This window comes from Myotis lucifugus, unplaced genomic scaffold (genome assembly GCF_000147115.1).
Source record: "Myotis lucifugus unplaced genomic scaffold, Myoluc2.0 scaffold_22, whole genome shotgun sequence".
Taxonomy (NCBI): Eukaryota; Metazoa; Chordata; class Mammalia; order Chiroptera; family Vespertilionidae; genus Myotis; species Myotis lucifugus.
The window spans coordinates 1,657,689-1,679,009 of record NW_005871070.1 but is presented as its reverse complement, the minus strand read 5'-3'; the positions used below and the strand labels follow the sequence as shown (position 1 = coordinate 1,679,009).

General features: G+C 38.9%; 1 protein-coding gene across 1 annotated transcript in view; it reads left to right on the top strand.

Annotated features, from left to right (window-relative positions):
- Positions 1-21,321, top strand: part of TTC6 (tetratricopeptide repeat domain 6) — a 44,780-nt gene that overhangs the window by 6,689 nt on the left and 16,770 nt on the right. The window contains exons 4-9 of the mRNA XM_014453244.2: positions 197-346; positions 1,143-1,283; positions 3,049-3,162; positions 9,411-9,530; positions 14,990-15,063; positions 20,260-20,470. Coding sequence (XP_014308730.2) covers positions 197-346; positions 1,143-1,283; positions 3,049-3,162; positions 9,411-9,530; positions 14,990-15,063; positions 20,260-20,470 — 810 coding nt within the window. The remainder of the gene's footprint in view (positions 1-196; positions 347-1,142; positions 1,284-3,048; positions 3,163-9,410; positions 9,531-14,989; positions 15,064-20,259; positions 20,471-21,321) is intronic.

The following is a 21,321-nucleotide window of genomic DNA, read 5'->3' as shown; positions in this document are numbered from 1 at the left end:
TTATAATACTAAACCTGACTTGTTAATGCATATTACTTTTGTTTGCTCCACAAGTTTCACTGGGGAAAATGTATTTAAAATGACCAGAAAAGATGGAAAACTTTCAACAACAGCTATATATTGTAATTTATTAGCATTGTAAATTAATAAATTCTGCTCATTAAACCATTTGCTTTGTAACAATATACTCTTCTAGGCTTTTGAGTCTTTTACCAAAGCTGTGAAATTAAATCCCAATTTTGCAGAAGGCTTCCATCAACGAGGGCTTTGTAAAGTAAAACTCCACAAGGATAGCTCAATCCTGGATTTTAATCGTGCAATTACCCTCAATCCAAATCATTATGAGGTATTTAAATGAACACTTCTGGTGATTTAGAGATTATGTTATAGATTTGCTAAAACTATTAAATCCTTCATATGTCATTGTTATTAGTTAGCAACAATTGATTACTTATACCTACTTTTCATATAATTGTTTTAATAATGCATATATCTGTATTTCTCTTTGAACTGAAAATATTATCTCCAACAGGAATATTATATATGTGTTTTATAAATTGTGATGTACATACATATTGTTAATATTTTAACGTATCTATTTTACATTTTTATATACTATGTTATTAATTTTATTTACTCTTGTTTTGCTGTCACATTTATTTCTTACTTTTAAGAGACTAAAGAGATAACACAAATTCAATAGGTGAAGTTTTATTGAATCCTGATTTTTAAAGTCTATAAATTTTAAATATGGATCAAATATTAGATGTTTTTAGGGAAATACTATGTTCTTAGATATATTATGATAGTGTGATTGTACAAAAAGAATGTCTTCTTCATAGGAGATGCATACTGGAGACCTGCAGTGAATTGTTATAATGTCTACAACATATTTTTTTTACAGTTCAGGGAAAAGTAGGTACAATAAATATTGCAAATATATTAATAATTATCTAATCTAGGTGGCAGATATATGGATGTTCATTGTACTATTTCAATTATTCTGTATGTTTGGAAATAATACTACATTTTATGACATCTTTGGGTGGCATAGATTTGTCCAAACTATCATATCTTTTGGTATAATTAATGCTTTGACTATAACACACATTCCTGTTTTCCTCTTCTCTTTCTCTGAAAAGGCGTATTTAAACCGAGTGGCCTTCTATGGTTTGAAAGGCAGATACTCCAAAGCAATCTTGAATTGTAACGAGGCCATCAACATTTACCCTCAGAGTGTGCGGGCTTACATCTACAGAGGCGTTCTGAAATACCACAACAGGGTCGGTGATTTCCTGTCTTGTTTACAGAAAATTTAGAGTGAGTGATGCTTGGATGCCAGTAGGGACGCACTTCCTTCTTTAATCTGTGAGAGAAGAATTGCCATAGTGTTAAGGGCAGAGCTGCATAGAACACCTTACACTTCAGGGTACATCAAAAGGCTTACAAAATAGTGGGTTTGTGTTTTTTTTGGAGATTTACATTTTAAGTGGCACATTATTTAGAAAGCAATATATTATTCATTGTAAAGAATTTGGAAAATACAAAGAGGGAATAAAGAAGACTAAAGTCACCTATTATCTCACCATCAACTGAAAATTTCTGAGAGCATTTGTTGTATTTGCATTGTCTTTTTTTTATATTTAACAATATATATTTATATATATTTTCTAAATCAGTACATTCAGTTTTAATTTGTTTTTTCTTCACAAACAGAAAAACTTTTACAATAGTAGACTTTCTAAAATAAATACTATTGAAATAGAGCTTCAAAATAAATATTCTATACAAAGGGGACCTTCTGTGGTAACTTTGTTGTGGGGTGAGAAGGGGCTACAGTGAGGGGGGAGTAAGTCAGAAGTGCGGTGGGATGGGAACCTCGGACAGCTTTCCTGTTTGTAACAGAAAACCAAACTGCGGCAGTTGCATTGTCTTTTTTTTTCTAATAATATATGGTATATATTTTCCAAAGTGGGATTATGCTACTTATTTAATTTGTGTTGTGCCCTTCTTCTCACACTTAACCTTTAAAGATACCATTTTTAATGACTGAATAATATTCTATCATAGTTTATTTTTTACCACTTGATTGTTGGAAATTTGAGTTTTTAATTTTTTCACTATTTTACACAATACAGTTACTAGTATACACACTGAGAACACAGTCATTGCTTGAATATATAGTTGATTCCTAAAGAGAAGTTAGTAGATCAAAAGGTGTGAGTAGCAGCACTGATATCTGATACTTCATGGAATACTTTATTTTTCCTACTTTTCTGTTCTGAACCTTTTTTGTAGCTATTTCATATGAAATATTTTGCAAATAATACCTTAAAGCAGTGGTTCTCAACCTTCTGGCCCTTTAAATACAGTTCCTCATGTTGTGACCCAACCATAAAATTATTTTTGTTGCTACTTCATAACTGTAATGTTGCTACTGTTATGAATTGTAATGTAAATATCTGATATGCAGGATGGTCTTAGGCAACCCCTGTGAAAGGGTCGTTCGGCCTCCAAAGGGGTCACGACCCACAGGTTGAGAACCGCTGCTAAAGCAAAGCTAAGACCTTGTATTTTGTATTAATTCCATGAAAATTACTATCTATAGAAATGGATGACACAAGGTATCAGAGAAGCATCAAAGAGGAAGCAAAAGAGACTGTAGGTAGAAAACATGACGGTTATGGGATCTGACAGTATGAATGACAGAAGCAAGCAAGCTCTGGTGAATGTTTGCTGGAGGAACATGGCTTGCTTTTCTTTTACCAATAAGAAGTGTAATTTTCTCAACATTGGCAATAAGATAATCATCTAAATTAAAATTCTTTATATATTTAATTTTATTTGCAAGTAACAGAAACTATAATAATAATTCCTACCAAGAGATTTTCTTAATTAACTTGGTGAAAGATGAGCTTGATTGTCTTAATATCACAGATGCTGCACAGAGTGTTCCAAAAACTCTGATAGAATCAATAATTTCTTTTACAATTAAATGACAGTCCATTATGACTAACCCTTCTCACCTAATTATTTTTTCCTTTGTAGACTTATAAGCTAGCGATTACAGATTTAACTACCGCTATCAACATGGACAAAAACAGTTATGTAGCATTTTATAACAGAGCAGTGTGTTACACCAAGATAGGTGAACTTCAGATGGTAAGATGACCATTTTAGTCAACAAAATGTTAAAGCATTTGTAAACATATGTAAAGCACGTGTAAAATATTTTTTATTATCTCTCTTGTAATTTTGAAAAATAATTCTTGTGGAAATATGCACACACACCCCCCTCCACCCACACAACTTGAGAACCCAAAGAACCATTTCAAAGGACATTATTATTTTTATTAGTGCTCACAAAATTGTCTTATACAATCTCATACAATCTCAACAATATCACATGAAAAATTGATTTTATAATGCTTACATAAGCATTTAAAGACATATAAAAATTAAAATGCATTACATAATTCTCATTAGGGTAAATGTTTCTACTGATACACCATTTGCAGTACTTTTTTTTTTAATTAAATCTTTATTGTTCATATTATTACAGTTGTTCCTCTTTTTCCCCCCCATAGCTCCCCTCCACCGGGTTCCCACCCTACCATCCGCCCTTACCCACCCACCCACTGTCCTCATCCATAGGTGCACAATTTTTATCCAGTCTCTTCCCGCATCCCCCACACCCCTTTTCCCCCAAGAATAGTCAGTCCACTCCCTTTCTATGCCCCTGATTTTATTATAATCACCAGTTTATTCTGTTCATCAGATTATTTGTTCACTTGATTTTTATATTCACTTGTTGATAGATGTGTATTTGTTGTTCATAATTTGTATCTTTACCTTTTTCTTCTTCCTCTTCTTAAAGGATACCTTTCAGCATTTCATATAATACTGGTTTGGTGGTGATGAACTTCTTTAGCTTTTCCTTATCTGTGAAGCTCTTTATCTGACCTTCAATTCTGAATGATAGCTTTGCTGGATAAAGTAATCTTTTTTTTTTAATTAAATATTTATTGTTCAAATTATTACATTGGTTCCTCTTTTTTCCCACCATAACTCCCCTCCACCCAGTTCCCACCCCACCCTCCACCCTCACTCCCCACCCACTGTCCTCATCCATAGGTGAACGATTATTGTCCAATCTCTTCCCGCACCCCCCACACCCTTTTCCCCCTCCAAGAATAGTCAGTCCATTCCCTTTCTATGTCCCTGATTCTATTACAATCACCAGTTCATACTGTTCATCAGATTATTTATTCACTTGATTTTTAGATAAACTTGTTGATAGATGTGTATTTGTTGTTCATAATTTGTATCTTTACCTTTTTCTTCTTCTTCCTCTTCTTAAAGGATACCTTTCAGCATTTCATATAATACTGGTTTGGTGGTGATAAACTCCTTTAGCTTTTTCTTATCTGTGAAGCTCTTTATCTGGCATTCAATTCTGAATGATAGCTTTGCTGGATAAAGTAGTCTTGGTTGTAGGTTCTTGGTATTCATCACTTTGAATATTTCTTGCCACTCTCTTCTGGCCTGCATGGTTTCTGTTGAGAAATCAGCTGACATTCATATGGGTACTCCCTTGTAGGTAACTGATTTTCTTTCTCTTGCTGCTTTTAAGATTCTCTCTTTGTCTTTTGCTCTTGGCATTTTTATGATGTGTCTTGGTGTGGTCCTCTTTGAATTCCTTTTGTTTGGGGTTCTCTGTGCTTCCTGGAATTGTAAGTCTATTTCTTTCACCAGGTAGGGGAAGTTTTCTGTCATTATTTCCTCAAATAGGTTATCAATATCTTGCTCTCTCTCTCTTCTTCTGGCACCCCTATAATTCGGATGTTGGTATGCTTGAAGCTGTCCCAGAGGCTCCTTACACTATCTTCATATTTTTGGATTCTTTTTTCATTTTGCTTTTCTGGTTGGGTGTTTTTTTCTTCTTCGTATTTCAAATCTTTGACTTGATTCTTGTGATCCTCTAGTCTGCTGTTGGAACTCTGCATAATATCCTTTATTTCAGTCAGTGTATGCTTAATTTCTAGTTGGTTCTTTTTCATAACCTCGAGGGTCTCACTAGATTTCTTGAGGGTCTCACCACATTTATCAGCGGTCTCACCAGATTTTTTTGAGGGTCTTACTAAATTTATCAGCGGTTTCTAGAAAGTTCTTGAGAAACCTTAAAAGTGTGGTTTTGAACTCTATATCCAGTCGTTTGCTTTTCTCCATTTCTGTCATTTGTGACCTGTTTCTTTGTCTCCGCATTTTTTATGCTTCCCTGTGTTGGTAGAGTGGCTTTGTGTGCTAGGTGTCCTATAGGGCCCAGTGGCTCAGCCTCCCCAATTACCTGAGGTGGACACTCTTGGTGCACCCCTTTGTGGGCTTTCTGCACAGTCTTGTTGTAGTTAAGCCTTGATTGCTGTAGGTATCACTGGGAGGAATTGACCTCCAGGCCAGTTGGCTGTGAGAATCAGCTGTGTCTACGGTGGGAGAACTTCTGTGCTGAAGACACCCTTATGAGGCAAGACTTGCTTCAGTGGGGCTTTGGTGCTCACTGAGTCTGCCCCCTGAGTGTGTCCCTTATGGATCTGAGGAGTTGTAATTGGATGGTCCCACTCTGACCACTGGGACCACTGGCTCTTGGATCTAAAGATGTGCTAATTTAGCCTCTGCCTGAGGCTACCCAGCAGGAGCTACGAACAGATATGCAGATTCCCCTTCCTTGTTTGGGGTTTGGAGTTGCCCAAATGAGGCCCAGCTGTGAAGCAATGCAAGCTGCTGTGGGGCCTTGGGCCTTCTCTTGGAAGTTCTGGGTCTGTCTGGCCCAGCTGCAGTTTGTTAGGTAATTTTCAGATTGCAAAGGGCCAGGGCATTCATATGCAAAAGCCTCTGCCGAAGCTTGGGTGGGGCAGGGTCTCAGGGAATCAACAGGGCGGAGCAAGCAGCTATGGCTGATCCTCAGCCCTGCCCCAAGGGGCCCTGAGTCTCAGCATCCCATGGTAATTGCTGCAAGCACCTCTGAGAGAAAGCTGCCCTTGAGTTCCAAGTTCTGCCCGCTGCCAGACAGTCCAGTTTCTCCCCGTATGAGTCTAGGTCCCCAGAGACTCATCTGGAACTGGAGTTCAGAGCAGTCGGGTGCTTGTGACTCCCTCTCGATTCAAAAAGACAGCCGCGTCCTCAGTTGCCAGCCCTTGCTGCGTGCGCCTCCGTACCTCTGTACTTTACTTCCGCACCTCCTGTGAGTCTCAGTGTGCTTTTCTCTTTCCTTCTAGTTGTAGAATTTCCACTCAGCCAGCCTTCCTGTGGTTCTGGATGATGTCCGTTTTGTCTTTTAGTTGTATTTTTGAATTTGTTGTGGGAGGCAGCAATTTCTGGTGTTTACCTATGCCGCCATCTTGGTTTCTCCCATTTGCAGTACTTTTAAGCAGTGATTGTTAGCAATATTGTTGCTTGAGAATTTGCTGGTATTTTTTGCACAGTGTTCAGACTGTTGCAGAGAACCAAAGAAATACCAAGCAAGCTTCCTAGAGAACAGGAGGGACCCCATTTATTAACACTAGTGTACTCCGGGAATAATTTCCAAATCAGAGTGAAGAAACATGCAGAGAGCCTGTCTATATATATTCCGCTGGGGTCTTTGTCTTGCAGATATGCCGCCTGCCCCCTTCGTGGCCCTGTAGGGAGGCCCCAAGGTGTCAGGCCACATCCAATGGTCCATCCTGGCACCAGCATAACAACCCCCCGCCCCCAGGGCAGTGCATTGTTCACAGTTCCATGGCCTCTGCATTTAGATAACAAGTTCTGCAAGACCAGTTTCCTCCTCAAGACCACAGATGCAGCAGTTTTGAGTGATTTCCAGTGATGGGACCAGTGACCAGTGACAAGTACTGCTTGTGCTCTTTGCAGGCCTAGCTGATGGCTGCAGCAATCCTTTTTCTCTATTTGTCCCGTATAGCTACCTGTGCAAGCCATTTTTTAGAGTTTCTATCTTTCTCCTCTTTCTCCTTTCTTTGTCTGCTTGGTCTTTTTCCAGTCAAGATTCCTCACTGGGGAGCAGCTGGTCTGTGGTCTTCCTAGTGCGATGTCCCCTCCCCTTGTTTCTCTTTCTCTGTTGTCCTCTTGTCTCCCCTCCTTATTTCTATCCAGGCCCACAGTCAATGAGGCATTCCTTTAGCAGACCACGTCACACGCCTGCTGTTGGACATGCTCCCCAGTCTCCTGGAATCGTGGGCAGTGAAATCTGTTTAAAACATTTAGAGATTTTGAAATTTATTTTCTATGGAAGGGACATTGAGAAACATTGTTACTCAAAGGATGTAGAATTCCTAGTAACCAGAGGATCAGGTTTCCTCCAGAACCATTGGCAAATGAATAATTTTTTAACAAAGGAGTTGTTAAGATCCTAAGACTAATTAAGGGCTCCTTTATCAGAGTAACCTGCAGAGCAGGTGTCTTTGATGACTCCCTCCCCACCCCCACTTCCTTTTCTGGGTAACTCTGAAGCCACAAACAATGGGCTGGGTGGGGGCAGGGAACTCCCATTTTTGTTATCTCCGATAAGTAACAGAGCCCCACACTCTGAACAAGGAAAATGAAAAACTACCGAAATAGGGACCTAACTACTAGAATTAATCATATTGGCTATTTTGGAGCTGCCATGTACCCAACCCATTTCATCCAAACACTCATTGTACAGATGAGGAAATGGAAGTCAGTAGCGGTTAGAAACACATCCAAGTCACACAGGGAGTAGAGCCCTGTCTGCTGTTCACAGGTGTGTTTGCTTCTGGTTAACAGTCTGTAGGCGGCTTTGTAAAAACATTTGACCTCCAGCGCGTGGAACGGATGTCATGTAACAGTGTGGCCACCTCCCTTTTTGTCTACCTCCTCCCTTCATGTCTACCTCCACCCATTTCTCAGCATCACTGCCAACGCTACACTGAGAAAACCCAAGTACTTTCTGCAGAAAATGCACTTAGACATTCTCCCAAGATACGGTTTCATAAAAATTAAGAACAGGTGAATTCTGGTTCCTATCACCTTAGTAAAAGTAGTAACAGTTACCACTTACTTAGAGCTAATTGTGTAGGAGGCGCTGGGCTAAACGTTTTATCAATATATCATCAAAATTACTTTGTGCAACAATATGATGAATTAGTAATATCCCAATTTTGCAGATGAGGAAACTGAAGCTAGTGTTAAGTAACTTACCCGAGACTAAAAAGCTAGCAATAATAGCAGAGGTGTGTTACAAATCCTGCTCCTTAACCTTCATGAAACTAATTTTACAGCTTTTGTTTCCTCTTGTGTCACATATTCAGCTGTCTAGTGGATCTTGTGGTATCTTAAAGGTTTTACGTTCTGTGATTTTATGAAAGCAAAAGTGCTAACATTTTAGTTTTGTTTTGATAAGTATTATGAATTATTTTTACAGCCCTGGCAATGTTTGTTATTAATTATGCCACAATGTACATAACTGTACAATTCTTTTAGACACTTGAGTGCCTAATCATGAAATACTAGAGCACCACTGAGCAAACAGCAAAATACTATGTATTTGCATTTTTTGTTAGCATGTGCTATAGGCATGTAAGATCTGGCCCTTTTCTGATGAAATTATATGGCTCTTTTGGACAAAATGTTCAGTAGAAAAATGAGGTAAGAGATTCAGCTCCAACTCAAATTTGGGATGGTCCTGTTACCTGGTACAGAACAATGACCAGTAAAAAATTGTTTATTCAATGAATGAAATAAAAAGCTAAAAGTAATAAAGATTCTCTGAGTTAATTCTAAACTTAATGTCTTTAAAAAACCCTAATATATCTATCATAATATTTTGAAGTAATTTTCCAGCAGGCTTCTTTGTTATATTAAGACCCATTTTCATTGATTCATAATTTATTCTCTCAACAAACATTTATTGATTGCCTACTCTGTGCAGGCACAGTGCTAGTTACTGACTTGTAATGGTGAAAAATAAGAATAAGCTTTGCCTCCATAAAGCTTAGGTTGCCGTGAGAAAAACAATCAAATACTAAAAAGAACTTACATTCCCAAAGATAACAAGTGCTCTGCTTTAATGTGGGCGGTCCTGTGGGGAACTGCAGCATGGGGGAGGCGTGTGGTATGCCTCTTCCATCTACACACAATGGAAATGCTTAGGATGCTTCACAAGAACACGTGAAGTGCAGCCACAGTCGGCCCCACATATTAAAATGCAGCAGCAGTCAAGTATTTAGTTAAGGGGGCCCTTTACATTCAACAAATGATTATTTAGGGCCATGAATTGTAAGTCAAATTAAATACTAACTATGGGTTCCTACTTTGGGCATTAACACATTTTTCCTTGGCCAATGTAGCAAGGCTCTAAAGAGCTGAATCTAGGTTGTAAGTGATTCTTTTATTTTTAGGCATTAATGGATTATGGAATCGTGCTTCTTCTTGATGCTGGAAAAACTGTGGCATTCAATACGTTAGTTAATCGTGGACTCATCTATTTAGGACAAGGGCATCACTGTTTCGCATTAGAGGTAAACCTGAACCCACTTGATTTTTCATGCTCACTTCTGAAAATAGTGAACAAGTTTTTCTTACTACCAAATGGCAATATTAATGAGCAATAACTAAACTTTAGCAATAATTATATTGAAATACTTTGACTGACTAATAGAATTTTTGTAAAATACGTGTATTTTTTACTTTGTTTTGATTACAGGCAAATAGCCAATATGTTTTTTTTTTAAAAGTTTCTAATTTGATGAAAGTTCAAGGCTATCACTTCCTATCTATATACAAAATTCAATTATTTAGCAAATAAAATGATTTATGTATTACTTACTTTGCTGTTTGGTGCTCTCATTTATAATTTTCCTCATTCTCCATTGAAAATATATCAAACTAAATCCATTTGTTTTGTATAGAGTAGAAAATACCTGCTCAAAATAAGCTGCTGAGAATAATGGGAACAGGTGCTCAGGATTGTAGCAGAAGATAGCGTCTCTGTTATGTCACAAAGAAACGTGGTTTCTTTGGTTAAAAAATGCATTTCTTTGTAGAACAATTAAACAAAACTTACCATTCTCATTTTTATCTTTTATCTTTTATCTTTTATCTTCTTATTTGTATTGTTTTTTTAAATTAACTTTGGAGTTAAGATTAAGAGATACAAGACAAACAAAAGTTTGCAGTTGAATATGGTAGTTTTGCTTCTTCTTTGTTTCTGAGGAACCACAACAGAACATTATGTAATGGAATGTTTCCTGATTCTTTTCATCTCCAAAAGTGACTTGTATTATTTTTCTACCTTTGGAGTCAGATTTTGAGGTTCTGCCCCACAGAACTACTTATTATTTTTGCGGATGGATCGTGAGAATTCTCGCTTCATATTACACAGTATCATACTTTAAAAAGATATTGGCTTGTAAAAACATGTAATAAATAACTTCAAAATGCAATGGGTATTTAATTTTAAAACGTGCCTTTAACATTTATGTAAAACTTTTTGTACTCGTTCAATAGAAACTTACCTGGCCACTGGGTAAAACTAGCAATAAAGCTACTGGTCCGCAATGTGTTGAGGAAGTGTCTGAGAAACCAGATTCTAGGCAATTTACACTACCATGAAATGTAATTCCAAGAGTTGAACTCTTTTAGGTTTAGGTAATACCATTTGGAATTTCCTCAGAGAGGGAGCAAAGGAATTTCTTTGTTTGGAGTAGGCAAGAAAGCTATGGAACTGTAGGGAACAGTGTTGGGAGTAGAGAAGTGAGGAAAATGGGGTTGGTAGCCAAAGACCTCAGCTGTTGGATAATTAAGTGCAGGGCCTGTGTTATCTATAAGGCACACATTTATTTGGTATTTAACATTAACATACCAGGTTCTCAACAGTGCTGCACAATTTATAATTGTAACTTATAGATGAGGAAACTGATATTCAAAAGAGGTTAAATAGTCTTTTATCCAGGAAGTGCTAGGGCATGGTTTGATCTCAGGTCTCCCCTGATTCCAAATCCTATGTATTGAAGATGTGGAGATAAATAAGGCAGATTTCCTGTCCTTGAGGAGCTCATGGTCTATCCAAAATCATTCTTGACCCCTCTCTTTCCTCATACTCTATATCCAACAGTTCAGTAGACTCTGCCATCAAAGCATATTTTGAATTCAGTTATTTCTCATTTTTTGTCACTGTTATCTTCCTAATTCCACCCTCAAGCATCTCTCCACTGGACTACATCAGAAGCTTCTCAACTGGCCTCTCTGCCTCTGCTCTTGTCTCTGTCTCTACAGGCTGTTCTTCAAACAGCAGCAGACAGAACTCTTAAGAACATACTGGTAAAGCAGACCATGTTATTCCTTCTGCTCAGAACCCTCCAGTGGCTTCCCATCACACTTAGAACAAAATTCGCACTGTTGACTGTGGCCAACGAAGACCCGTCATTGTCTATCACTCATTGATCTGACTTCATTGTCAAACATTGTTCTTTTCTGCCCTCAGGCTCCTCCACTTTGGCATTTTGCTCTTCCTTGGAAATGCCAGGCTCCCTTCCTGCCCAGGGTCCTCACACAAGCTCTTCTCTGTACTAATCTGTGTGTGACTCATGCCCGTCTTTTATTTCAGGTTTCTGCTCAAATGTGACCTCCTCAGTCAAACAAACAAAACAAAAATGTAGATTAATTAAAATAGAATATTAGAAAATTAAAGTAAACCTGGACAGGGAAAACAAACAGGAAACAGAGGAAAACAGAAGAAAACAAATAATAAGATGGTAGACCTAAATCCAACCATATTAAGAGTGACATTTAGTAGGATGGTAAAAAATAGACCAATTTAGGTAATAAAAATATCAGATCAGAACTTTTTAAAAAAAAGTCTCTGGCTACAAAAGTCACACTTTAAATATATTGATATAGATAGGAAAAGTAAAAGGCTGGAAAAAATATGCCCTGCAAACACAAATTAAAAGCAAAAAGAAAAGTCTCCTTTATGTAAATAAAAAATTACTTGAAAAATTAAATTAGAAAAATGAGAAAGAACCAATGAATAAATATAAGACTGAATAATGGAAGGGCTAGATGAAGAAACAGGAGACAGCAGTCTTAACACTTACCCAGGGAAATTTTTTTAGTGAGAATGATTGCTTAACAGAGAGGTCAAGTGGGATGAGTGCTGACAACATACTAGGTAACTGATCCTTGTATGGCCTTCCTAGGAACCCTTGGTCAGGAAGTAGAGTGCAGCATTTGGACTGGCATTGTTTAGGAAGTTAATGGTTAAGTGGGTTGGATTGAGAACATGTGTTTATCTCTTTGTCCTCTTGAAAACCTACTAGGAAGACAGTAAAGGAATAAAAAAGATATAATTCCACAAGGTTGAAGATAGTAGAAAAGAGATGTTTAGGCACCTAAAACTACCATTCTGTATTCTAATGCCTCTAACTTAAATATGAATGGGTAGCCAAGGATCCTACACTTAAGAGGTAAAATAGAGACTATTTTCTTAGGGATGGTGGGAGAAAAGGAGACGTGCGGAGTGCTGGGGTAAGATAGCTAAATTCTATCCTATATGGGAAGTTAAACATGACAATTCTCATGTTATTTTGAAATTTGAAGGTAAATAGCAGCAAGATGTATACACAATTGTGTTTGGGAGTGGGCTTCAGGGTCAAGGAGAGGTGGAGCAGGGGATTGCTGCAAGCACCGTCAGTTTTCTAGTTGGATTAGACACCATACACTTGGTACATGGGCTACTTTGATAAGAATAAAAGCAAATAAATAAAAACTGTCTTTCGATGCAATTTACAAATGACAAAATAAAATTGGCCTTCATTAAATGACACAAATACTAGGAAGTTGATGGAATTGGGGGGTGTGGAGACCATGAGTGTTAGCTATGCTTTCAAGGAGATTGGTGGTGACAGAAACTAGAAAGACTGGGCCATGTGTAGTTTGTAGCAGGGACGGTTGAGTGGAAGGCATGTTAGGTCAGGGCATGAAACAAGAATTAAAAATACAGAAGGCAGGAATATGATAGAACAAGTTTCCAGAGGAGAACAAAAGGAACAAGGTCAAGAGTCTGTCTTCTGACACAAAGATAGTGTGGGTGAAGGTCCTTACAAATAAGGAATTTGCTTTGTGTATGAGTGGCTATGTGTGGTTTGTTATTTATGATCTTCATATTAGAAAAAAAATTAATGCAGAAGGGAAAAATCATAAAAATTAGTTAGCTTTATTCTAAGTAATGAGAATAGTCATCACATGTTTATTGCTGATAATTATAGAGTCAGGTTGACTTTTGTAAGTTTTATCTGATTACAAAACCGAACTTGGTATTCTCAGTCTTTTAAGTTCTCGATCACTCCTCACAACTTCCAAAATAAATAAATAGGAAAGTTTATAATAAATCTCAATTTCGCTAAGTTTGCTTCCACTTTAAAACAGTCCTCTAAGTCCGGCCAGGTTGGCTCAGTTGGTTGAGCTTCTTCCTGTGCACCGAAAGGTTGCTGGTTCCATTTCTGGTCAGGGCACATGCCTGGGTTGTGGGTTCGATCCCTGGTTGGGGCATGTTCTGAAAGGAACTTCTTTCTCTCTCTCTCTCTCTCTCTCTCTCTCTCCCTCTCTCTAAGCATGCCCTCAGGTGAGGATAAAATCAGTAAATAAAACAGTATTCGGGGGATTTATCTGGTAGCATATTTGATTATATTACATTTGATTAGACAATAGATTTCTTATTTTCTTCCAATAATAGTTCCTTTTAGTATCAAAATATACTTCAGGAATCTAAGTGTGATTCCATATCTACAGATTGGTCTCTGACTGAAACCTTCCTCCTCCAATAGGATTCCAGTGACCCCGCTTGACCCTACTACTCCCTCTGCCTTCCCAATATTTGCAGAAAAGTTAGCCAGCTTCCTCCCTCTGCTACAGCCAGGGAAGGTTTGTGGAAGGGGGAGGAGGAGGAGGGAAAATGAGGAGGGAGAGGGACAGGGAGGCTGTCTGTTATGGTTAGCTCCTCTCCTTCCTCCAGGGTGGACACCAGAACTCAGACACCGGCCCTCTGAGGCTGGAGAGAGGGTGCCAGCCTCCAGGAGGGGCTGGAGGGGGTCCCTCGGACCGTCCAGCGGAGGTGACAGCACTCTCCTGTTCTAGCCTGGCCACCTGAGGTTACAACCAAAACTGCCAGTGAAGGTGCCTGCGGAAGCAGTCCTTTGGGAAAAGCAGCATCATTGCAGTTTCCATGATATTTTATATGTAGATATTCATCTAAATATTGTATTAGTTTCAATTTAGTGCTGTTCTTATTTTGCCTCAGTCCTCGAATATTTTTGTAGGTCTTTGAAAAGCTGATGCACTTTGGACACTGTCTCTGGAGCCTAATGGAGGACAGTGTTCAGGGCCGCAGAGGCAGGCTCTCTCGCAGACTTCTAATTCTCTTAAAACAACCTTTCCCAGGGCCATTCCAGCTAACTTCCGAACTCAAAATCTTGGGGTTTTCCATTGCTCCTTCTCAGGAGGCTTCTAGAATTCTCCCAGAAGTGTGAATTCCAAAGGTAGGAGCAGCCTTAGCTAATCCACAAAAGAGGCCCAAGGCATGTCCTTTTCTGGGTCTGGGTGTGTGTTTGCCCTGTAAAGTCCAAGTTTCTCTATAGGAGAATTTCCATTTCTATCTAGATGGGCAAGTCTCTGGTGGTGTAAACTGAGGGGAAAAAATACAATAAAAAGAAAGTAAATGAGGTCTCATTACACACATCAGGGCAAATCACTGGGAAAGTGCAGACCAGCAGCACAATATTCTGAGTGAGTGTTCAGTTATGGGTTTCCTCTGCTCCATTCGTCCTCACTAGATGTGATACTAAAAGGAAAAAAAAATTTGAAGATGTCTTTGTTAATGCTGTGTTAAGTATATTCATGGTAGACCACAGCTAGAATAAAGTTTAAGAAAGCGCAAAGGATAATGTTGCAAAACTAACAAAAATGTATAAAACTGTTTCAGGATTTTAAACAAGCTGCGTTGCTGAGCAAGACTAATGTGAACCTTTGTCAAGCTACCGCCTTGTGCTATCACAGGTATGCAATTTAGGTTGCAGTGAAAGCAAGTGGGATCATCTAATGATTATAATAGAAAATAGAAAGAGGAAAATGTGGAAGTGACAGGGACAAAAATGGGGAGAGACACAGAATCCCTGCATAGAGGTGGCGAGCACACCTAGGTGTGTCATCAGCACCCTCCTAGCTTCTAATAAGGTGTTTTAACCAAGTCTGCAAGCAGATACCTGCATCCTGGCATTGGATACCCACTGATTCAAGCCCATTTGCTGGGGAAAAAGACCTGGGTGATACACAGAATAAAATCACGCACAGCTTGAAACGTCTAAGAATAAAATTAAGTGATTATTTTTGTTCCTAAAATGAAACTAAACTTTAAAAAGCCTGTTTCCTACAAGAGAGGATGATCTCAAAAAATTAAATATTTTCAAAAAATTTTGCATTTAGAAAACATATTTCTAAATCTATAACTAATTAAAATAATACCCGTGAACATCTACAAAATACAATAAAATCTACAAAAATATATTACTTAAAACATTATTACCTGCTTCTGAGATTACTGTAAGAGTAAGTCAAGTTATAGTAGGGGAGAAGAGAACAGTTACATACACTAAAATACAGAAGATCACTTTATAATTTGTTCTGAGATAGCATTACATAGATTTTTACTAATTATAAGTTTTACATTTCTACATATACATTTAACATCTAAAATTAGTTTCTGGTCATTTTGTGTTTAAAAGTATAGAGATTCTGCATGTGGAGATTTTAATGTGAGATAAAATATATTTGGTTAAGTAGTAGTATTATTTTTTAAGACAGAAATAATAGCAATTACTTGGAGGGGAAATTAGGATAGTTCATAAACTATACAGACTAGGCTGTACAAAAATCCAATTTTGAATTATTTAGGAAATAAATATTTCCTTTTTTCCTTTTTAGAACATAGCATAGCTACATTTCCCTATGAAAGTTAGATTTTTTATTTTATGAACATAATAATGTAATGACTGAAACTTGTGAAGATGTCTTTGGGTTTAAAGGCCTAAATTGGGACCTTTATTTTATATAAACAGCAAAACATAGTCACACCATTTTCTATTGTAATCTAGCAACCTTTTTACAATCCATCTCTTTAAGTAATTGTCATTCTTGAAAAGAGATGGAATAATGATGACTGATGTGTTTGTTTTGGTGGGTGAGTACAGACCAAAAATGTCTGAGGTCATTGCATTCTCTTAAATTAAAAACAGACTCCAAAATTTCTCCCAAACTCATTCCTGTGTTTAGCAACTGAGTCAGTAAATTTCTCTGTGTCTGTTCCCAATCTCTTTCATGAATTGTAATCACTGGATATACTACACGTCGGAGCCTTCTTAAGCTGATACTGCTTTGCAATTCCAAATAACCAACTTATATCAGTTGATTAGAATCTCTATTGTCCCTTAATAAAAGTAGAATTTAAATCACTGGTAAAGCCCTAATAACTGACAGTCCCAATTTCATGTGTTTTGAGTTTTAACAGTTTTACTGAATTTAACAATAAGAAATATTTAGTGACTCATTATATCTATTTCAGGAAAAATATTTTGCTTTTCAAGGTAGTCTATCTATAACATACTTATATCACAGCAGCACAGTTTCTCAGTATTGGAAATTCATTACTGGTATCTTATAGTGGGGAAAGTAAAAATTTTCCCAATTGGAAAACAATTTTAAAAAGGAATAAAATTTGAAATTTAGGGCTTTGATCTTTGAACTCAGGGAGTTGCAGACTTTTGAAGTATGCCTTTGTATAAGTCTGGTTCTCACTCCTGTGGTTGCTAGGAGACAACATTCCTTAGGCTGAATATCTACTTGTTGCTCAATTTGGTCACGAAGAGTGTTGTGCCACAGTTAATTTTTAGATCCCTTTATGAAAGCCATCGTCATATGAAAAAAAAAGTCACAGAGGGAGAGCATGATTACTCAGAGTTACATATCCTAGCCACTTTTTTTTTTTTACCTCAGAACATTGATTTTACTATTCTTATGTTTGCATAAAATATTTTTGAAACTTTGACTCTGCAAGCCACATTCTTTAGTGTGGGGAGGTATTTATGATTTATTTGTATAACTCAGTAGGGCACATCTGGGCACGTATGTGATTAATTTAGAAAATGTGGTGGCCTCCGTCTGTGGCCCAGACTGCAAGCTCAGCTCACAGTCCCGACTGAAGGATGGGCGCTGATGAGAGGACGCACCTCTGTCAGTGATCACATTATTTATACAAACACATCTTATTTTAGAAAAACCAATTTAATATATTTTTGTATTTGTGGTAACTGATACCTAAGACTTTTATGTATTGATGAACATGTATCCTGACATGATACATTTTTTCATTGCTAACTGCCATGTGATCATTTAACAAGAGCTTCAATCTACAGGACACTGTGATATACTCATCTTCAGAAACATGAAATTGCTGTTTCTATTGTGGCACCTGCATCATTTTTTCCGTGTTGATGTGGGGAGCTGGGTGTCTCTGGCTTTGACACTGTCACTTCCCCTGGACTTGATTTTTAGTGGTCACCTGCTTTGAAGTGTTGATAGGTGATTTTCAAGGTCCTTTTCCATGTTAAAGTTTAATAATTATTTACTCTCTGATCCCACGGACTGCCGGCAAGATGGCGCTGAAAGTCAAGAAGCCTAAGAGGACAACCTGGAAGTTTGGATTGGACCTTACCCATCCAGTAGAAGATGGCATTTTTGATTCTGAAAATTTCGGTACCTTCCCTAGTGAATATCTAGGGTTTTCTTCCCTAGTTTTGCATTTTTTTTTCTGTTTTAAAATAGGAACAGTTTCTACGGGAGAAGGTTAAAGTCAATGGGAAAACTGGAAATCTTGGGAATGTTGTACACATTGAACGCTTCAAGAATAAAATCACAGTTGTTTCTGAGAAACATTTCTCTAAAAGATATTTGAAATACCTTACCAAGAAATACCTCAAGAAGAATAGTCTTTGTGATTGGCTTCGTGTGGTTGCATCTGACAGGAGACGTATGAACTTCGTTACTTCCAGATTAGTCAAGATGAAGATAGGTCTGAATCTGAGGACTAGGTGAAGGCACCTTATATAGGCCTTTGCTTATTAACAAAACATATGAAGTGTACCAAGAGAAACATCTAGAAATGGATTTTTATCGGTGAATAAAAAAATGTAACACTGTTAAAAAAATAAAAAAAAATTATTATTTACTTAGTAGAAACAGACTAGATGCTCATTACATGCTAGTGCTGATAACTAGATAGGTATAGAAAAATGGCTTTCTCCAGGCTAATTGAGATTAAATGTAATTATTAGATATGCATATGAGATGGAAAAGTGACTCCTTTATGAAACATATTTGATTCCCTTATCAGCCCTCACCCGCACCACAAGAGAATAAATAGGAAAGAAAAACTGAGTTATTATTTAGTTAAATATTTTTACAAATTAATAAATAAAATGCATTTTTCTTCTTTCCCTCTTTTCTCTTGGTGTCCAAAAAGAAAGGGCCTATCTTTATAGATCTGAAGTAAGAACTCCCATGTATAACATTTTGGTTCCTTTTGTTGTATAAGGAAATATTAAATACATATAAATTCTATCTAATAAAAGAAAAACATGGTAATTAGCCGTACCTCCACTACCCTTCCCATTGGCTAATCAGGGCGATATGCAAATTAACTGCCAGCCAAGATGGCGGCCGACAGCCAGGCAGCTTGAAGCGAACATGAGGCTTGCTTGCTCCAGTGAAGGAGGAAGCCAACGTTCCCTGCCTACCACTGCCGGCCTCTGAGCTTGCAGTTTGAAACATTGTTACAAATATAGAAGCTAAACAAAACCCCAGAAACCTGCTTTCAGCCAGCCAGGATCTCAGAGCTGGAGTTAAAACAGTGTTTCGATTATAGAACCCAAACAAACCAGATACCTACTTTCAGCAGCTGAGGCCTCAGAGCTGGAGCCAAGCCTCAGAGCTAAAGCTGGCCCAGAATAAAAAGAAAAAGAAAAAAAGGAGCGGTTGGGAGCTTCAGTCACCCACCAGCCTGAAAACAGCCCTCAGCCCCTCACCCAGACTGGCCAGGCACCCCAGTGGGGACCGCCACCCTGAAGGGGGTGTGACAAGCTGCAAACAGCCATCAGCCCTTCACCCAGGCTAGCCAGGCACCCAAGCGGGACCCCCACCCTGATCCAGGACACCCTTCAGGGCAAAACAGCCGGCCCCCGCCCGTGCACCAGGCCTCTATCCTATATAGTAAAAGGGTAATATGCCTCCCAGCACCGGGATCAGAGGAGCCACAAGCCTCCCGGCACCGGGATCAGCATGACAGGGGGCAGCGACCAAACCCCCTGATCGCCCTGCGGCTCTGGGTGTGACAGGGGGCGAGGCACAACTTCCCTATCCACCCTGCTCTGTTCCTGACAGGGGAAGGGCCCCAACCTCCTGATCAGGCCTGCTCTGTGCTGATAGGGGGGGAGCTCCCCACACCTTGATCGCTTGCGGTTCTGTGGTGTGACAGGGTGCAGCTCCCCCAAACCCCCCTTGATCCACCCCTGGCTCTGTGCATGGAAAGGGGAAGGGGGGCCCCCAACTCGGACGCGCCCCACTCCCCAATCAGCCTGCTCTGAGCCCGACCAGGGGCTGCACTCGGGATTGGGCCTGCCCTCTGCCACCCGGGAGCAGACCTAAGCCAGCAGGTCGTTATCTCCCAAGGGGTCCCAGACTGCGAGAGGGCACAGGCCGGGCTGAGGGACCACCCTCCTCCCCGAGTGCACAAATTTTTGTGCACTGGGCCTCTAGTTTATTATAATCTGCTTTAAATAGTGTATTCCATTTATATACCTTCCCCCCCATCCCCATATTGGCCACAGATAGCTATTAAAAACAGGTTCAGGAATGCCATGGAGCCCTTTATAATTCTGAAAAAAGAACTCTAGACTATTATCCCAGCATATTCTGCTATGAAAATGGCTCTTACCTCCCTTTTTCCCTTTTACCACAATCTTCAAAGACCCCCTTCAGCCTTTCGTAGGTCACATGGACTCATGTTCTTACTTCCTATGATGGATAGATAATAAAAGTGAAAATTTTTTTGTAAGGGTTAATGTAAATCTTTATGAAAACTTTATATACAGTAAGTACTTAGGTAACTCAACAGAAAGCATCAATAATTTTATTTATTTTCAGAAACAAAGAGTTTGCAGAAGCTGTCACTTTCTTCACATTGGCTCTTAGTATTAATCCCTATTTTTTGGATGCTTATATTGGACGGGGAAATTCTTACATGGAATATGGTCACGATGAAGGCATCAAACAAGCACAGAAGGACTTTCTGAAAGCGCTGCATTACAATCCAATATGCACAAAAGCCAGAGTTTCATTAGGTTATAATTTGCAGGTAATATTACATAAGACACGTTGGGCCATGGAAGTGTTACCAGTGGGGAGAGGTCCTCATTTCTGCCGGTTGCTGGTAGGAGTGGGTTTCTTGCAATATCCTGAGAAAAAGGATTTACTCAGACTTGCATGGAGAACAAGTAATTTCTTATTTGCATGGAATTAAATCCCTGAGTTTCCAAGGTCCCCTCTCCCTCAGTCCTGCCATAGAAGTGTAGCTTTGATTTCAGCAGAGTTGAAATCAGAGCCAGTGTCCAGATGTCCAGGGTTTCCATCTATGTCTGCACACTCCAGCCCAGCATCAGGCTAACTTGACTTGTGCTCCCTGCTGCAGTCCACTAGTCCATTGCCTGTGGGGTCCACATGACCATGGGCCATACGGGCAAATGCAAGAGGGTCAAGAGTGAGCCAAGAGCAACAAGAGAGCAAACTCCTTTGTTTAGGATATTATGTGTTCCCAAATTTTCATGTGCTTGCAGTGGCTTTGCCTATCTACACTAATAAAAGAGAAAAATGGTAATTGGCGTACAACCGCTACCCTTCCCATTGGCTAATCAGCGTATCCTTATGCAAATTAACTGTCAGCCAAGATGGCAGCTGGCAGCCAGGCAGCTGGAAGCGAACATGAGGCTTGCTTGCTCCAGTGACTGCAGACTCCAACGTTCCCTGCCTGCCGCTGCCGGCCTCTGAGCTGGCAGTTTGAAACATTCTAACAAATATAGGCTGGGATCTCAGAGCTGAAGTTATACATTGTTTCGATTATAGAAAGGCAAACAAACCAGCAGCGGAAGCCTCAGAGCTAGAGCCAGAGCTAAAGCTGGCCCAGAAGAAAAAAAAAAAAAAGAAAAAAAG